This window comes from Garra rufa, chromosome 11, assembly GCF_049309525.1.
Source record: "Garra rufa chromosome 11, GarRuf1.0, whole genome shotgun sequence".
Taxonomy (NCBI): Eukaryota; Metazoa; Chordata; class Actinopteri; order Cypriniformes; family Cyprinidae; genus Garra; species Garra rufa.
In genome coordinates, this window is record NC_133371.1 from 1,215,596 (window position 1) to 1,232,580 (window position 16,985).

The window sequence follows — 16,985 nt, forward strand, 5'->3', positions numbered from 1 at the left end:
TGGACGTGGATGGGCACCAGACCTTTAAAAGTAAACAAAAACATGCACAGACAAATCCAAATTACACCCTGCGGCTCGTGATGATACATTGATGTCTTAAGACACGAAACGATCGGTTTTTGAGAAACTGAACAGTATTTATATCATTTTTTACCTTTGATACACAGCCACGTCCATCTGTAATGTGCACGAGTTTGGCATCAGTCACGTCACATGAGCACGCGCTCTGTCGTAGAATACGCAAACGCCGGAAGCGATCTGTCGCATGTATACGACACTCATTGTTTACACAGAGCACAGAGATTGTGGGTATAGCGGCTGTTCAAAATGGTAAATACTTGTGCGTATCCTGATTGTTTAAACCGATTTAAAGCTAAAAGATTACATTAGTTTGCGCAAACTCATCCGGGACTTTTCACTGATTTCCCCTTCCGGCGTTTGCGTATTCTACGTCAGAGCGCGTGCTCATGTGACGTGACTGATGCCAAACTCGTGCACATTACAGATGGACGTGGCTGTGTATCAAAGGTAAAAAATGATATAAATACTGTTCAGTTTCTCACAAAAACCGATCGTTTCGTGTCTTAAGACATCAATGTATCATCACGAGCCGCAGGGTGTAATTTGGATTTGTCTGTGCATGTTTTTGTTTACTTTTAAAGGTCTGGTGCCCATCCACGTCCATGATAAGGCTGGTAGACTGCACCGGTTTTCGTTAAAAATCTTCGTTTGTGTTTTTCTGAGGAAACAAAGTAACCTACATCTTGGATGCATTGGGGGTAAGCAGATTAACATCAAATTTTCATTTTTGGGTGAACTATCCCTTTAAGTTATATTAAGCCTTAAAATTCTGCATAATTAAGGGCGTGGTCACTTGAGTGACAGGTGGACAGCAGTGTAAGTATAACAATTACAAACTTTTAGCACCAAATGACAAGTCACTACAAGCTATTATAGCAGCTTTATTTAAGAAATATTACACATTGCCAAAGTACAACAAATCTTCTCTATGAAGCTCTCCAGTCTTGCCATTGTGTTAACACAAATTAACATGAGGTGAATGAGAGTTAAGACCTGACTTTGTTCTAAAATAAAAGGACGAAGGGACCTGAAAGAAACGAATATGACAAAACAGTCACTAATGAATTAAAACAAATACGTAACTTCGTAGGGCTTCAGATGGTTTGGTATACACAGCATTTTAAAAACGCTCTGCTGAGGCGTCTTCAAACCTCCGGCGCCAAATACCTTAGAATGCCTTTCACATCCAGAGACATGAAAAGCCTGAGTATAAAAGGAAGAATGAGAAAAGGCAGCGTTTGTACGGAATTGTTTTGGGAACAACGGCTAATGTAATGAGCTGAGGCACTATGGTAGTGATTTCATGAGACAGTTTGGGTTGTGGGCCTCATCTGGATGTACCTACATTAATCAAATAAAAAGTAGACAAAATACATTTAGAATATATTATATCTCTGTTATAACATTGGAATAACACCTCAGTCCATCTTTTTTTGGAGGGCAGGATGTACAACAACACTTGATCAGAGACAACAGATGTGGAAAAGTGCAAAAATACTTTCCTTCTCAGTCTCATTTTCTCTCTGAAAACCAAACCGCTGCTGTCTGATCAAAAATGTCTGCGGAGGTCATGATATTCCTTCCACTCATTAAACTGAATTAAACACTTTTTTTTCCTGGAACAAAATGAACACAAGAAGGATCCTAAATATGAACTGAATTTCAGTTAAACCTGTAGGAAAGCAAAAAAACACCTATCATTTCAACACATAGGCATGTCTGCATTCACGGGAAGCTGAGAGGGTCACAGGGTCTCATATCTAGCTGTGGCGAAACCGTGAAAGTGGCTGGAGCAGCAGAGGCAGGTCCTGTAGGTGGTGTACTTAGGCCTTCATGAGCGCGCTGACCACAGCCCTGGCGTTGAGGCTGCGCAGGTCGCTGTACGTCTGACCGGTGCCCACGAACACGATGGGCTGACCTGTGATGTAGGTCATGGAAATAGCAGCGCCCACCTACAGGAAACAATGTGGACTTTCTGTTAACCAAGATCTTTTTTTTTTATAAGAACGCGCCATTAAAAAACGTCCTGGAGTCATACCTTGTCATCAATGGTGTCAAACTTAGTGAGAACGATGCCGTCGATAAGCCTGGGTTTGTCCGTCTTGGAATGATCAGCCAGTGCTTGATTAAATTTAACCTACAACAAAGCAGAAAACATTCACTACATTATCATAACGACCTGGAATATTTCTGAGAAGCTCAGGACTGTGTTTCAGATATCAGTTTCAAGTAGATACAACAGAAACAGAACAAGCGAGAGACCATCATGGGCATCTCTATTATTCTGCTGCTGCTTCTTCTTCCGCTATTGAGTCTATGGCATCCCATAGAACAGCTTGTGGGAAAGTTATGAAAATTGGCACACAGATAGAGGACAGTCTCAACATTAACCATAGCAAGTTTGGAGTCTCTAACTCACTCTCTAGTGCCACTACTTGTCAAATTGACACCAAAATTTAACATTCGTTTTCTTTTATTAATTCGAGAAACCTACTTTTTCAAACTCATCCTAGATGGTTTGTCTGATTTTTACCAAAACTGGCTCAGACCATCTTTGAACCATGCTGGCAAAAGTTTAAAAGATTAATCAAACTGTTCTTGAATAACGCGTGAACAAATTTGACAAAGAGCATGCAAAAACAGATGTGAGGCTTTATCTCCACAATGGTTTGGAGTATTGAGATAACAACCATGACCTGAGACTACCTGCACAGTTTTGGCCTGCGCCACCTAATGGCCAGGATATATGAAAATTGGCTATTTTAAGTTATAACTTATGAATGATTTGGCCAAAAAACTGGTCTCTTTAGATTTGGTGGAGCATCTACACTCTTCAAAATAAAGGTCCTTCAAAAGGTTCTTCACAGCGATGCCATAGAAGAAACATTTTTGGTTCCACAAGGAACCATCTCTTTCTTACCTTTTTATAATCTGAAGAACCTTCTTTTGCCACAAAGAACCTTTTGTGAAACAGAAAGGTTCTTCAGATGTTAAAGATGCTTTATGAAACCACTTTGACAAAAAGGGTTCTTCTATGGCATCGTGAAGCACCTTTATTTTTAAGAGTGTAGAGACGAACCCTACCCTAGAGTTGAATTTTCCCATGAATTTTGTCGTAAAATGCTATATTTTTCACGAACGCATTGGCGTATTGTTACAAAACTCTGTATTTTCAATACCCTGACAGTAGTCAAGAGGGGGCATGCTAATATAACATTGTATTAAATTGGCCTATTGTAATGAAAGTGATCTCAATATATTCTTTGGGTCATACCGAGAACATATATGTGACCCTGGACCACAAAACCAGTCTTAAGTCGCTGGGGTATATTTGTAGCAATAGCCAAAAATACATTGCATGGGTCAAAATTTTTGATTTTTCTTTTATGCAAAAAATCATTAAGAAATTAAGTAAAGTTCATGTTCCATGAAGATTTTTTGTAAAATTATTACTGTAAACATATCAAAATGTAATTTTTGATTTGTAATATGCATTGTTAAGAACCTAATTTGTACAACTTTAAAGGTGATTTTCTCAGTCTTTTTGATTTTTTTGCATCCTCAGATTTCTGATTTCAAATAGATGTATCTCAGCCAAATAGTGTCCTATCCTAATAAACCATACATCAATAGAAAGCTTATTTATTGATCTTTCATTTGATGTATAAATCTCAGTTTTGTCAAATTTCACCTTATGACTGGTTTTGTGGTCCAGGGTCACATATAGCAATTTTTCCACAGTCAGTTGATCTTCTTCCCGCCATTTTGATTTATGTTGGAAACCTACTTTTTCAAACTCCTCCTAGAACATTGGTCCAATTTTCACCAAATTTGACTAAGATCATCTTCAGACATGCTGGCAAAAAGTTATGGATTTCGAGTTGATATACGAAACAGTTGTCGTTTTACTCATCAACGAATTTGCTGGAATCATGCCAAACTCCATCTGAGGCTGTATCTCTCCAAGTTTTGACACTAAACTTTGTATGTGCTATTGTCACCTCACACTGACCATGCCACATCAGTTTGGTAACAGTGCCACCTATTGGTCAAAAGTTATAAACCATTCATTAACCATTAATAATGAAATTTCCAAAAACACTAATAACTTTTAATTGCATTAGCGTGCTGTAATCAAACTAGTCTCAAGATATTTCTTTATGCCGAGAACATAGATGCCAAATTTGTCACAGTCGGCCAAACTTCCTGTGCGCTATTTTGATTTATGTTAAAATCTACTTACTTCAAACTCGTCCTAGACCGTTCATCCGATATTTACCAAAATTTGCTCAGATCATCTTTGGACCATGCTGGCAAAATAAAATACTAGAATAATGCATGAACAAATTCGACAAAGAGCACGCATAAAATGAATGTGAGGCTTTATCTCCACAAATGGTTTGGCGTATTGAGACCAAACTTGGGGTGTTTTAACAACCATGCCCGAGGCTACCTGCACAGTTTTGGTGCAGCACCACCTAATGGCCAGGAGAAATGAAACATGGCTATTTTTGCTTATATCTTCTGAATGGTTTGGCCAAAAAAGAAGCCACATCAATTTGGTAACAGCGCCACCTATTGGTCAAAAGTTAAATTTAAAAAAGTTAATTTAACATTAATAATGAAATTTCCAAAAACGCTAATAACTTTTGATTGCATTTGCCTACTGTAATTAAACAAGTCTCAAAATATTCCTTCATGCCGAGAACATAGTCGGCCGAACTTCCTGTGCGCCATTTTAATTTATGTTGAAACCTACTTTTTCAAACTCGTCCTAGACCATTTGTCCAAATTTGAGGCATGATGTCAGATTACGTCTGAGGCTGTATCTCTGCAAAGCTTTGACGTATTGACACCAAACTTTGTGTGTACCATTATCACCTCAGACAGAACATTAATTTGATATCAGCGGCATCTATTACTAGCCATTAAATTACTAAATGTTGTATTTATGATTTTTCAGCCATTTTGGCTAAAATCATCCTAAAATGGCTTTAATTATTTGGAGTTGGTCTGATGCTCCCTGCCATGCTTAGCTCCTCATTTTGCCTCCGTTTTTGATGTTTGCTCACCAAGGCTGCATTTATTTCAGCAAAAATACACTAAAACAGTAATATTGTGTTTTATATATATATATATACACATTTCCAGCTAGTTGCCAAACTTGCCAGGATATTTCTCTAAAATACAAAATAGCAAACTACTAAATAACTAAAACATAAATAAAAAAAATGTAAAAAATTGTATAGATTTCTAAAACAGAAAATAAACAAATAAATTTTTGTCTCTCAGTGATACTAAAAATAACACTGCTTCAGTTTTCGGTGTCACATGATCCTTCAGAAATCATTCTAATATGCTAATATGATAAATAAACATTAAAAACAGTTTTTAACTGCTTTATACTTTTGTGGAACTGACATTTTTAGGATTTTATTATAAATAGAAAGTTCAAAAGAATGCCCATTTATTTTCAATATAAATCTTTTAACATTCTTAATGCATTTACTGTCATTTTTGACCAATTTTATGCATCCTCACTGAAAACAGTATCAATTTCTATTTAAAACACACCTTCTGTCATCATTTACTTACTTTCACTTCATTCTAAACTTGTATGGTTTTCCATCTTCCTTGAAAGACACAAGTGTAAACATTTTTGCCACACTTTTCAATTTAACAAAAGCAGAAGCAGACTGGGGTTGATAAATGGTGCAAAAGCATCATTAAATTAACTGAAAGACTGTGCACCAGCAGGCCGTTATTTGTCATAACCCACTATTCTAATATATAAATGGCTTTCTAAAACATCAAGCACTCCCTAGTGCACTTTTAAAGCACTATTTATTGTCCAAAAACATTTTCTAGACACTTCATAAGGTCAGAAGTATCACTATAAAGCAGTGCCTTCTATAGGCCACATGTGGTATTACACCTACCAGCTGATCCACAGCCTCATTGCCCACCAGTGCTTCTCCCACAAACAGGACGAGGTCCGGGGTGTTGACCGCGATCAGCTTAGCCAGAGCCGTCATCAGAGGAGCGTTATCCTGCATACGCCCAGCGGTATCGATCAGCACCACGTCAAAGCCCTGATTACGAGCTGCAGAATAAGATGACAACTGTTAACAAATGAATCCTTGTAAGTTTCATTTCCTCTATAATCACATGGTTTTTACCAAAGGCGATAGCCTCCATGGCGATCCCAGCAGCATCCTTGCCGTAGCCCTTCTCAAAGAGCTGTACGGCGGGGCGTCCTCCGTGCTTCTCAGGTGGGTGCAAAGAGTTCAGACGGCGCTGATGGGTCCTCAGCTGCTCCACGGCACCCGCACGGAAGGTGTCACAGGCCGCGATGAGCACCGTGAAACCGTTCTCGATCAACCAGTAAGATATCTGTACAAAAACACAAAAAAACAGGAATACATGTCACATGACTTCTGAATATACTGATTTGATGCTCAAGAAATTTTTCTTGTTTTCATGTTGAAAACAGTTGCTTAATATTTTTTTAAATGAACATAAAAATGAACGAAATTAATACTTTTATTCAGAATTAGTTCAAACTTTTGACCTGTAGTGTATTTTGCATGCATGAAAAGAGAGAGAAAACAAAACAACAACTACTGCATACACATTTCTCATTTTAAATTTAAACACTTATTAACAATTATCCAATTATTCCAGACCTTACATTTCTATAAGATAAGTTCTTCATTTTAAAGCCCTTCGACAGTATTGCAAAGTCCGTGGTTTTCCCACGGTATTGGGCTACTTTCATACTGTTGCCGTGGGTTGTTTCACATGTACGCAGGTTGAAGCGACCCCCAAAAAAATAATATTTAGCCCCTGGAATGCTAATTACCAGAGGAACCCCGCCACAGAACGTGTTTTTACCGGGGAACCCCCCTCGAAACATGATTGGGCTACTTTTGGGCTAGTTTTAAATAGCAATTGGGTGGGTTTTGTTGTGAAAACCTGGCAACCCTGCCCTTCGGATTTTTTTTTCTTACCTTGGCAAGGTTGGTGGATTATTACCGGGGGACCCCCTCAAAATGTGAATTGGCCACTTTTGGGCTAGTTTTGAGTAGCAATTGGGCGGGTTTTGTTGTGAAAACCTGGCAACCCTGCCCTTCGGAAATTGTTTTTTATTTTTTTTTACCTTGGCGAGGTTGGTAGATTTTTACTTGGGGACACCCCTCAAAATGTGATTGGGTTACTTTTGGGCTAGTTTTGAGTAGCAATTGGGCAGGTTTTGTTGTGAAAACCTGGCAACCCTGCCCTTCGGATTTTTTTTTAATTTATTTATTTTTTTAACCTTGGCGAGGTTGGTGGATTATTATCGGGGGACCCCCTCAAAATGTGATTGGGCCACTTTTGGGCTAGTTTTGAGTAGCAATTGGGCAGGTTTTGTTGTGAAAACCTGGCAACCCTGCCCTTCGGATTTTTTTTTAATTTATTTATTTTTTTAACCTTGGCGAGGTTGGTGGATTATTATCGGGGGACCCCCTCAAAATGTGATTGGGCCACTTTTGGGCTAGTTTTGAGTAGCAATTGGGCAGGTTTTGTTGTGAAAACCTGGCAACCCTGCCCTTCGGATTTTTTTTTAATTTATTTATTTTTTTTAACCTTGGCGAGGTTGGTGGATTATTATCGGGGGACCCCCTCGAAAAGCGATTGGGCAACTTTTGGAATAGTTTTGAGTAGCAATTGGGTGGGTTTGTTGTTAAAACCTGGCAACCCTGCTCTATGGAAAGGGTTTTTTTTTTTTTGGTCCTTGGTGAGGTTGATGGATTATTACCAGGGGACCCCCACTCGAAATGTGATTGGGCAAAATTTGGGCTAGTTTTGAGTAGCAATTGGGCAGGTTTTGTTATGAAAACCTGGCAACCCTGCCCTTTGGAAATTTTTTTTTTTTTTTTTTACCTTGGCGAGGTTGGTGGATTTGCCGACGCCGTTCACACCACAGAAGGTGATGACGAAGGGTTTGCGCTGAGAACGAGCCTCTAGCACATCCCTCAAGATGTCCACACGCCGCTTGGGCTGCAGGATCTGCACCAGAGAGTCCTGCAGAGCCTGCTTTACTGTAGAGGCCACAGCTGGAGAGAAGAAAGCCAGGAGAAGATTTAGAAGAGCACAATAATCCAGGAAGGCCAGAGAGAAAGACAGAAGATAAACACATGTGTGGGAAATCTCTTGTTTGGACGGGCTGTTCAGCAGGTGTGTGCTGTACTCACTGGTGAAAGTGCCCATGACTTTGCCTTCCAGTTTCTTGGCCACTGAGTCACAGAGCTGGGAGGCTATTTCAGCTGCTACATTCTTGGCTAGAAGGGAAAAAAAAGGATAGTTTGCAATACGTTAGCTATTAGTTTGATCCAATTATAAATGTAGGCTGTCACACATAGTTTATCAACTAGTTTGTAGTTGGGTCATTCCTGGGATTCGGTAACATTTTGACTTGGAATAAACATTTCAACTACAAATTATTCATTTTCTTAATTTAGTAAGTTATTAATAAATTAAGTCAAGAGGATCTGGTGAGGCTCTGTGTTTATGAGCATCAGACGCGCTTTGACGGAGTTCACTGATCCCACCTTCGTCGAACCAGTTTCAACTGATTTAGAATGTATTTGCTGTATTTTTAATGTGTATGTTTATTTTTTAATGGATTCAAACAGTACATATTCAGTCAGTCAAGTTCAAAGGGACAGGTTTAGTGAGTGGTCTTTTGGCATCTCCCTGTTGTCTTGTCTGACATATTTTGATCAGACCAGAATCTCTAATGAATCATTAAGACTAATTTGTGAACTTTTCAATAAATTCATTAAAAAGAACAGACTAAAAAAAGAACATGTATAAAGTTTCCACATAAACACCCAATTTATACTGTGAAAAATTATTATAATTGTGTAAACTCTTATTTTTCAAGCTGTATTACTGTATTATTAGATAAAATTATATGAATCAATTTGTTTTTACACATTTATAGTTAATCAAATTTTAATTTACTTGAATTGTTTTCTTGTATAAAACTATAATTTTATCTTTTTATTACCTATGGCACTGTATTGTTGGATGTATTCCTTTATATTAATTTTTATTTAATAAAATTTGTACTTATTTGCTATTGTACTATTAGATGTATTATTTAAATAATTTTATTTAAATAAAATATTTGTAATCAAAATTACATTATTTGAATAATTTGATTACACTTATCGTCTACCTATAATACTTCATTATTAGATGTATTATGATTTTTTATAATTATACATCAAAATATTATCCTTTTCTTTTACCGTTTAGTTTTTTGTATGACTCATTTATATAATTCATTTTTATTTTTAAAGAAATGATTAATTTTAATCAAACTTTTTTTGACAAATTTAATGTGTAGTACTGTACTTTTAGATTAATTAACTTCTAATTACATCAATTATTTATTTATTTTAATAATTTACTTCTTTAAATTAATCGTTAAAAAAACATGCAAACAATGAATGAGGTGCCATGGGGCGAGAGCGATGTCGTACCGATGAGATGATCTTTCATCTTGTCCAGAACTGGCTCCATGTGCTCCTGAGTCAGATTTTTAGATCCCACCAGGCCTTTCAGCATCCCAAACATTCCCCCGAAACCACCCTTTTTAGCTCTGCAGAGAACGTACATCATTCATAGATGCAGAGGCAGCAAGTTCAGATGAAGAAGCCACATCTTTAGGCCGTGTTTGAAAAGGCAGAACAGTAGCAAATTTAAAATGTTACCCTTTCTTGTTAGTGTTTGCCACCACAACTCTCTCCTCTTCTTGCACCTCTTCATCCTCATCCTCTGAGGATTCATAATCAACACCTCGCAGGTCCCCTTTCATTGAATCCACCTGGATAAGCTGGAAAAAACAAAGAGTTGCTTGAAAATTTCATCTGCAATATCTGAATTTCATTGAAAAGCAATAGAAATTACAACCATGAGAATGCAGAGTTAGTGCTTGCAATTAAAAAGATGGTGCAGCGAATTTGAGACTTTTTGTCAGGTGTAATAATGGATTGCTCACCGGTTCAGCAATGGAATCAGGGTCTTGGTTCTGCGCGTCACTGGAGTTGTTGCCGTTGGCTCCGCTGTAGTCCAGCACTCCAGTGCTCCTCCCACCCATATCCCACACCCGGTTTGCCTTCCCCTTTGGCTTCTGGGGTTTAGGGGACTTACTGTACAATACAACAGCATTAAAAAAAAGAAAACTTTAAACCAGTGTTACTTGTAGCCTATCTTTGGTCTTATTTTTTAATAACAAAGATAAAATAATTACAAAGATTTTTATCTTCGCCCACTTTAGTCTAAATATCTGCCATTCTTTTTATTTTACATTTTGTTACCTTGGGGTTTGGTTTTAAAATATGGAAATTAGTTTGGCCAACATGACAGAGAATCGTGATAAAATCGTGATATGACATTTTTGCCATATCGCCCACCCCTAGTGTGGAGCAGCATTTACTGTGAACAGAGCCGCTGTGAGATGCACATACGTAACATACACGCATGTAAATAATTAAAGCACATATATATTAAACCTTCATTGCATATATATATTTAACAAAATCATAATTCACAATTATGCTTAATTTAAATGCGTTTATATATGTATATATCACGCAGCCTTCGAAAACAGCCTAATAATGCATTTCGTGGATTACGGTATTTTGCCGGTTTATCGATGCGGGCCAAATACATTTTTTTTTAAATCAAATAACGTAGAAGTCAACATGCGGGTTTAAGTGATTTAGTAAAAGTCATTTAGAGATTCAAAAGCGGGGCTTTATTTGCCATGAACAAAGCTTTTTCCTCACAATTCATCATGTGTCCTACCTGGGCTTCTCTGGTTTACCGCCACCCAACTGCTTGCTGATGAACTTGGCACGGTTCCTCTCAATAATCTCCTCTTGGGTCAGGCCCTCGTTTCCATTCTCCACAGCTTTTTTTGGGGCCGTCTGTGAGGCAGCTTTAGCCTGATCCCCTCCTGATTCAGCTGGCGACGGGTGAAAGAAGAAATGAAAGAACGGATACATTAATAAAACTATAGCTTCCGGAGCGCCACCGACTCTCTCAGGTGGTTTCCTTTTACTCACATTTTTCACCTTCCTTTTTGGCATTTTTACTTTTCTTGCCTCCTTGCTCCTTGCTTTTGTCTCCGTCTTTTGTCTCAATCATAGACTTCACAGTTTTCTTGGATTTCTCGGACTCCTTGAAAGTCCTCATAAAGACGGGGGCCTTGGCTTTGTTGCTGTCCTCCGCCTCCCTGCAAAACACACACTTCATATAAATGATGATGCCTAGAGCTTAAGTGCTGAAAATAATACCACAATGTGAACACACATGGATTTCTCCTGATCTAATTTGTCAGCGACTGTCACATAGTCCTCATTTAGCAACAATTGACTCAAAAACAAAACTTGTTGATTTTTAATTATTAAAATAGTTTTTAGACAAATAGTTTCTTTTGCAAACTGAAAATGTTGCATAATAATTTAGGCCATCATAACCTGGACAAACTGTATGAATATCTTTGAAAAAGTAATTTATTCCTGTGATCAAAGCTGAATTTTCAGCATTATTACTCAATCTAATATGCTGACTTGCTGCTCAAGAAACATTATTATTATATTATTCTTATTATCAGTGTATCTTTATGGAAAACATGATACACTGTTACAGGACTCTTTGGAAATTAGTAAGTTCAGAACAGCAGTTAATCAGCATCAGTCACTTTTGATCAATTTAATGCATTCTTGCTAAATAAAAACATATGACTTTCTACTTCTTCTTCTTCAAACAAAAAAAAAATTTTTTAAAGAAAAAACATTTTTGATAATGAAAAACCAAAACCAAAACCTGACCCTAAACTTTTCACGGTTAATGAGGGTGTACATATAAATATGTCTGGAAGTTCAAATGTGGCATATACATAAAAAATATCTTGTGCTTTTCGACAGATATTTTTATTTATTGCCCCAGAAAAAGGTCTAGCTCACCGCAGGAGTTGGTGGAAGTCATCTCCAAACTCGAAATTATTGAGCAGAAACTTTAGGGCGCCTCTCTGCTCCAGCTCATTCTTGTATCGATCTCTGAAATGAAGCTGGACATCATCTATAAACTTGTCCACATACGTCAGCGTCAGGATCTTTTGAAAACCCACCTGAGCCAAGCAGAAGCACACGATCAGACATATGGACAGCTGAGTCTAGAGCAGGGCTGGACGATATGGCAAAAAATTATATCACGATATATTCTTAATTTCGGTCGATACGATATAATTCCGATTTCGATATGGACAATATTAAAAAGCCTCAGGAAAAAACTGCAGAGGACACACAAAATGGATGTCTGTACCTACAAATGTCTGCAATTTGCAAAGTCTATAATACCTCCAGGCTCCTCCTATTAAAATTATATAATTTAAAAAAAAATTAAAACAGTAAAAAAACATAAATAATTACAAACAAGAAATGTGAAACAAACTATCAAATAAATAAAACTCTCAGACTCAGCTTATTAACAATAATATATTTCCATTTAAACTAGAACAGGCTTATTTAATTGAGAGAACTGGGAATAATCTATACAAATATGTACGTCTTGACTAAAGACTAAATGAATTGCCTATAAAATCGCTTAAAAAGGGGGAAAGAAATCATAATAATTATGCCACTAGGCCAACTAATTATTAATCCTCTTCCAGAAGGAGGTGCCCTTTCCCGCATTTTCCTGGTAACATTTGGACACAAAGTAGCACAGTGGTAATGAATTACTTTAGAAGCAATTATAGTAAAAATTAAATGAAAATGACAGAAACGTTTCCTTTTTAGACACATTCATTTAAAAAAAAAAAAAACAGCGCCACATTTTGACTGTGAAACGTGCAGTGCTCATGTTTATTTAACGAAGTCAAAGCCTTTTTGAAAATCTATTTAAAGCGGTCAGCGCTGATATTATGGCGAACATTTGCATGAACTGCGTATAACTTACCAATGGCAGAGTTTATCCGAACTTAAAGGGATGGTTCGGAGTAGAATTGACTTCATTGCTATGCACTCCGAAGCCCATCTAAATACCCCATCCGAAGTTTTTTTTACCTTAGTCAAACATTTATGGAGATATTAGAGTTTTTCGAATTGCTTGTTACAGGAGTGAATGGTACATGTGATGTATCTCGTAAATTGCACTACTAAACGTGCAAGTAATCTTACCAAACTTGTACAGTAGTGTAAATAGGTTATGTACTCACAAAACGCTGCAACAGAACATTTGTAAGTCCACCATGAGTGTTTTAAAAACACGTTTTACCCGAGAACTACTAGTCTCAGAAACTACAAGTCGACGTCACTTCCCTGGTTTGAAAAAAGCACGTAAAAGTCCTCCTACTACATCTGTGTGCATGTCAACTTGTAGGAGGACTTTTACGTGCTTTTTTCAAACCAGGGAAGTGACGTCGACGTGTCGCCATTTGTAGTTTTTGAGACTAGTAGGGATTGGCTAAAACGTGTTTTTAAAACACTCATGGTGGACTTACAAATGTTCTGTTGCAGCGTTTTGTGAGTACATAACCTATTTACACTACTGTACCAGTTTGGTAAGATTACTTGCACGTTTAGTGGTGCAATTTACGAGATACATCACATGTACCATTCACTCCTGTAACAAGCAATTCGAAAAACTCTAATATCTCCATAAATGTTTGACTAAGGTAAAAAAAACTTTTTCGTATCACCGTTCTATCGCGATATATATTGATATCGAATTATTGTCCAGCCCTTGTCTAGAGACACTGACTGATCTGATGAATCACATGATTTGCATTGAAAGCAAAATAAACACTCACCACAAACACAAGCTCAAACTCATTGTCCAGCTTGTATTTAAGACTCAGGGCATTATGGTTGAAGGAGTTATTTCCACTCCTCTCCTGCAAACAGAAACCCAAAAAACAAACATTCAACTTTAATCTAGAATTCTAATCTAAACTTCTATCTGAAATCTTTCAGCACATTTACTGTTAGATGTGATTGAGGAAGTGGAACAAAACAAAATCATTATTTTTTGAAGGAACATGATACAGACACTTGATGCGTTTTCATGCCAGGTTAATTTTATATTAGAAAACAGTTGATCAAACATATCTAGTATTCATGAAATGTGCTTTTTAACTTTAGCATTTGATTTTCTATTGTACTTTATCTGAGCTAGCAGCTACGGCTGTATGCTACGAAAGCCTGTTTTTGCCACAGATTTAAAAAATTTGAGAGGTAATTCCGACATTTTTCTTGCAATTCTTAGTTTACATTAGGACAATTCTTGCCATTCTGGGGCAAAAAGGCTTGTGAAATATTTTCTTGCAGTTTTGAGTGCATTTGTGACTTATTTCTCAGAATTCTCAGAATTGCGAGAATCAGTGCAAATTTGTAAAATAAAAAGCGACAACAACCCTTCTAATTTTTTTTTTCCATGTGGCAGAAACAAGCATCCATAGTATGCAGTTATAAACTTTGATGTAACAATTATTTTCTAGTTACAATACCAGTCAAAGGTTTTTGGACAGTAAGATTTTTTCAATGTTTTTTTTTTCCAAGAAGTTTCTTCTGCTCACCAAGCCTTGCACTTATTTGATCCAAAATACAGCAAAAACAGTAGAAATTTTGACATATTTTTACTATTTAAAAAAACTGTTTTCCATGAGAATATATTTTTTGAAAATGTAATTTATTCTTGATTTTAAAGCAGAATTTTTAGCATTATTATTACTCCAGTCACATGATCCTTCAGAAATCATTTTAAAACTCTGATTTGCTGCTCAAAAACATTTCCTATTTTTATGTTGAAAACCTATTTTTTTTTCAGGTTTCTTTGATGAATAGAAAGTTCAGAAGAACAGCATATTACCCCTAAAAAGCTTTTGATTGGTATAGTGCATAATCTTACAAAAGCTTTTTACTTCAGATAAATGCTGAACTTTGATCTTCCGATTCATCAAAGAACCCTGAATAAAATTACTCAACCTTCTTAAATACTGTTAATAATAATAAATGTTTCTTGAACACCAAATCATCATATTAGAATGATTTCTAAAGAATCATGTAATAACACAGAAGACTGATGCTGAAAATTTTGCTTTGATCACAGGAATAAATTACATTTGAAAATATATTCAAATTGAAAACAGCTATTTTAAAATAGTAAAAATATTTCAGAATATTACTGCTTTTGATGTTTTTGAATCAAATAAATGCAGGCTTGGTGAGCAGAAGAGAAAGAAAAATCTTACAGTCCAAAAACATTTGACTGGTAGTGTATATGATTAAATATTTTATAAAAGTCATTATATTTATCATAAGAGTAATTATTCATAATACAACCTATAAACTTTGAATCGACAGTCTGCTCTAAGCTCTCCATTTTTACTACAACATGGAATACAAGAAAAAAAACATAATGAAATTCAGAAATCTTGTAAATTTTATAAATGCTTGTTTCTGCCACAGGGAAAAACAATAATAAAAGGGTAATTGTCGCTTTTTATTTTAGAATTTGCAATCTCGCAATTCTGAGTTTATATCTCACAATTCCGAGGAAAAAAGTCAGGGTTGTGACAAACTCGGAATTGGGCTAAAAAAAAAAAATAAAAATAAAAATCACAATTACGTTTTTTTTTTTTTTTGTCGCAGAGAATTCTGAGAAATAAGTCACAATTCCACTCAAAACTGCAAAAAAAAAAAAATCGAAATTCTCGGTTAATATTTCACATTTCTGCATTTTTGTCTGTCTTATAAACAGTTCTTTGAAGAATTCAAATGTATATAAACACCTTGGAAATAAATAAAATAGGTAATAATTATTTTATTTTAGAATATTGTAATATTTTTTGGCAATGCATAGTGATAAACAAAAAACTAAATATGAAAATGGTCTACTTTGTGCTCTCTCTGATTGTCTAGGCTGGTTAATGCAGTATTGCTCAACACATATGACTGTCCAACACGAAACTCTGACTCAAATGCATCTGTAAGTCAATATTCGTGTTGTTTTACATTATCCTACACAGTAACTATAGTAACCTCCATTATCCCTTACTCACAGCTGAACCCATGTGTTTGCTGGGCCAGACTGCTGATATGTGCCCTGCTGCCACAGGTACACTGGACAAAACAGTAACCAGATGGTCTGAATCCACGACAGGCCGAGGACTTTACCTGGAGGATGACGGAGCGGATGAGAGCGTTGACGGGCCCGGTGAAGGATTCACTCACTCCGGCCCCCTGAAAACACCACAACACGATCCCCCCTTTACTGAAGATGGCGAAGAAGTCCAGCATCTTTGCCAATCACGAACGAACGAGGAACAGATCAAACACCGTTCAACAAAAAACGAAAACGTATAAAAAATAAATAAGTGCTCGAAAGTTGCCCTGCGCTTGAGTTAATATGCGCAGCACTGCCTGCCGTCAGGATGAACACTCAACTCACGATCAGACACGTCAGTAGCACAATGAGGAAGTGACGCAACTTCCCGTGCAGCGACTGGTTTGAAGTTGCGCTGTTATTCCTCGATTCTTCCAGCTAATTTTAGTTAAAAGATATAATTTAGTACTATAAGGGTAAAACTACTCCGTCAGTGAATTACATAGTTCAATTTTTATTTTGTTTAGGAAATCTTTTATTCATAAACAGCCTTCTTTTTCACATTTCTTAATTGAAATCGACACTTATAAATGTTAATATTATGAGGATTGTTTTGGTAATGCCACTGATGCATAATGTTTTCCTCTGTATGTGTTCGTGTTATTATTATTATCTTATTTATTTATTTTTACTTATTATTATATTATTTATATAATATTTTTCTGTTTTATTCCTGTCGAGGT

The 16,985-nt window shown here is 36.5% G+C and overlaps 1 protein-coding gene across 1 annotated transcript; it reads right to left on the reverse strand.

The window, feature by feature from the left end:
- Positions 1-942: 942 nt before the first annotated feature.
- On the reverse strand, positions 943-16,613 carry srpra (SRP receptor subunit alpha). The gene is made up of 14 exons (XM_073850352.1): positions 16,314-16,613; positions 13,949-14,032; positions 12,102-12,265; positions 11,199-11,368; positions 10,939-11,098; positions 10,130-10,280; positions 9,843-9,964; positions 9,612-9,730; positions 8,316-8,402; positions 8,005-8,177; positions 6,261-6,474; positions 6,021-6,184; positions 2,120-2,218; positions 943-2,033 (listed from the first exon to the last, which is right to left on the reverse strand). The coding sequence occupies exons 1-14, from the start codon at positions 16,434-16,436 to the stop codon at positions 1,905-1,907; spliced, it is 1,959 nt and encodes a 652-aa protein (XP_073706453.1). The 5' UTR covers positions 16,437-16,613; the 3' UTR covers positions 943-1,904.
- Between the last annotated feature and the right edge of the window lie 372 nt (positions 16,614-16,985).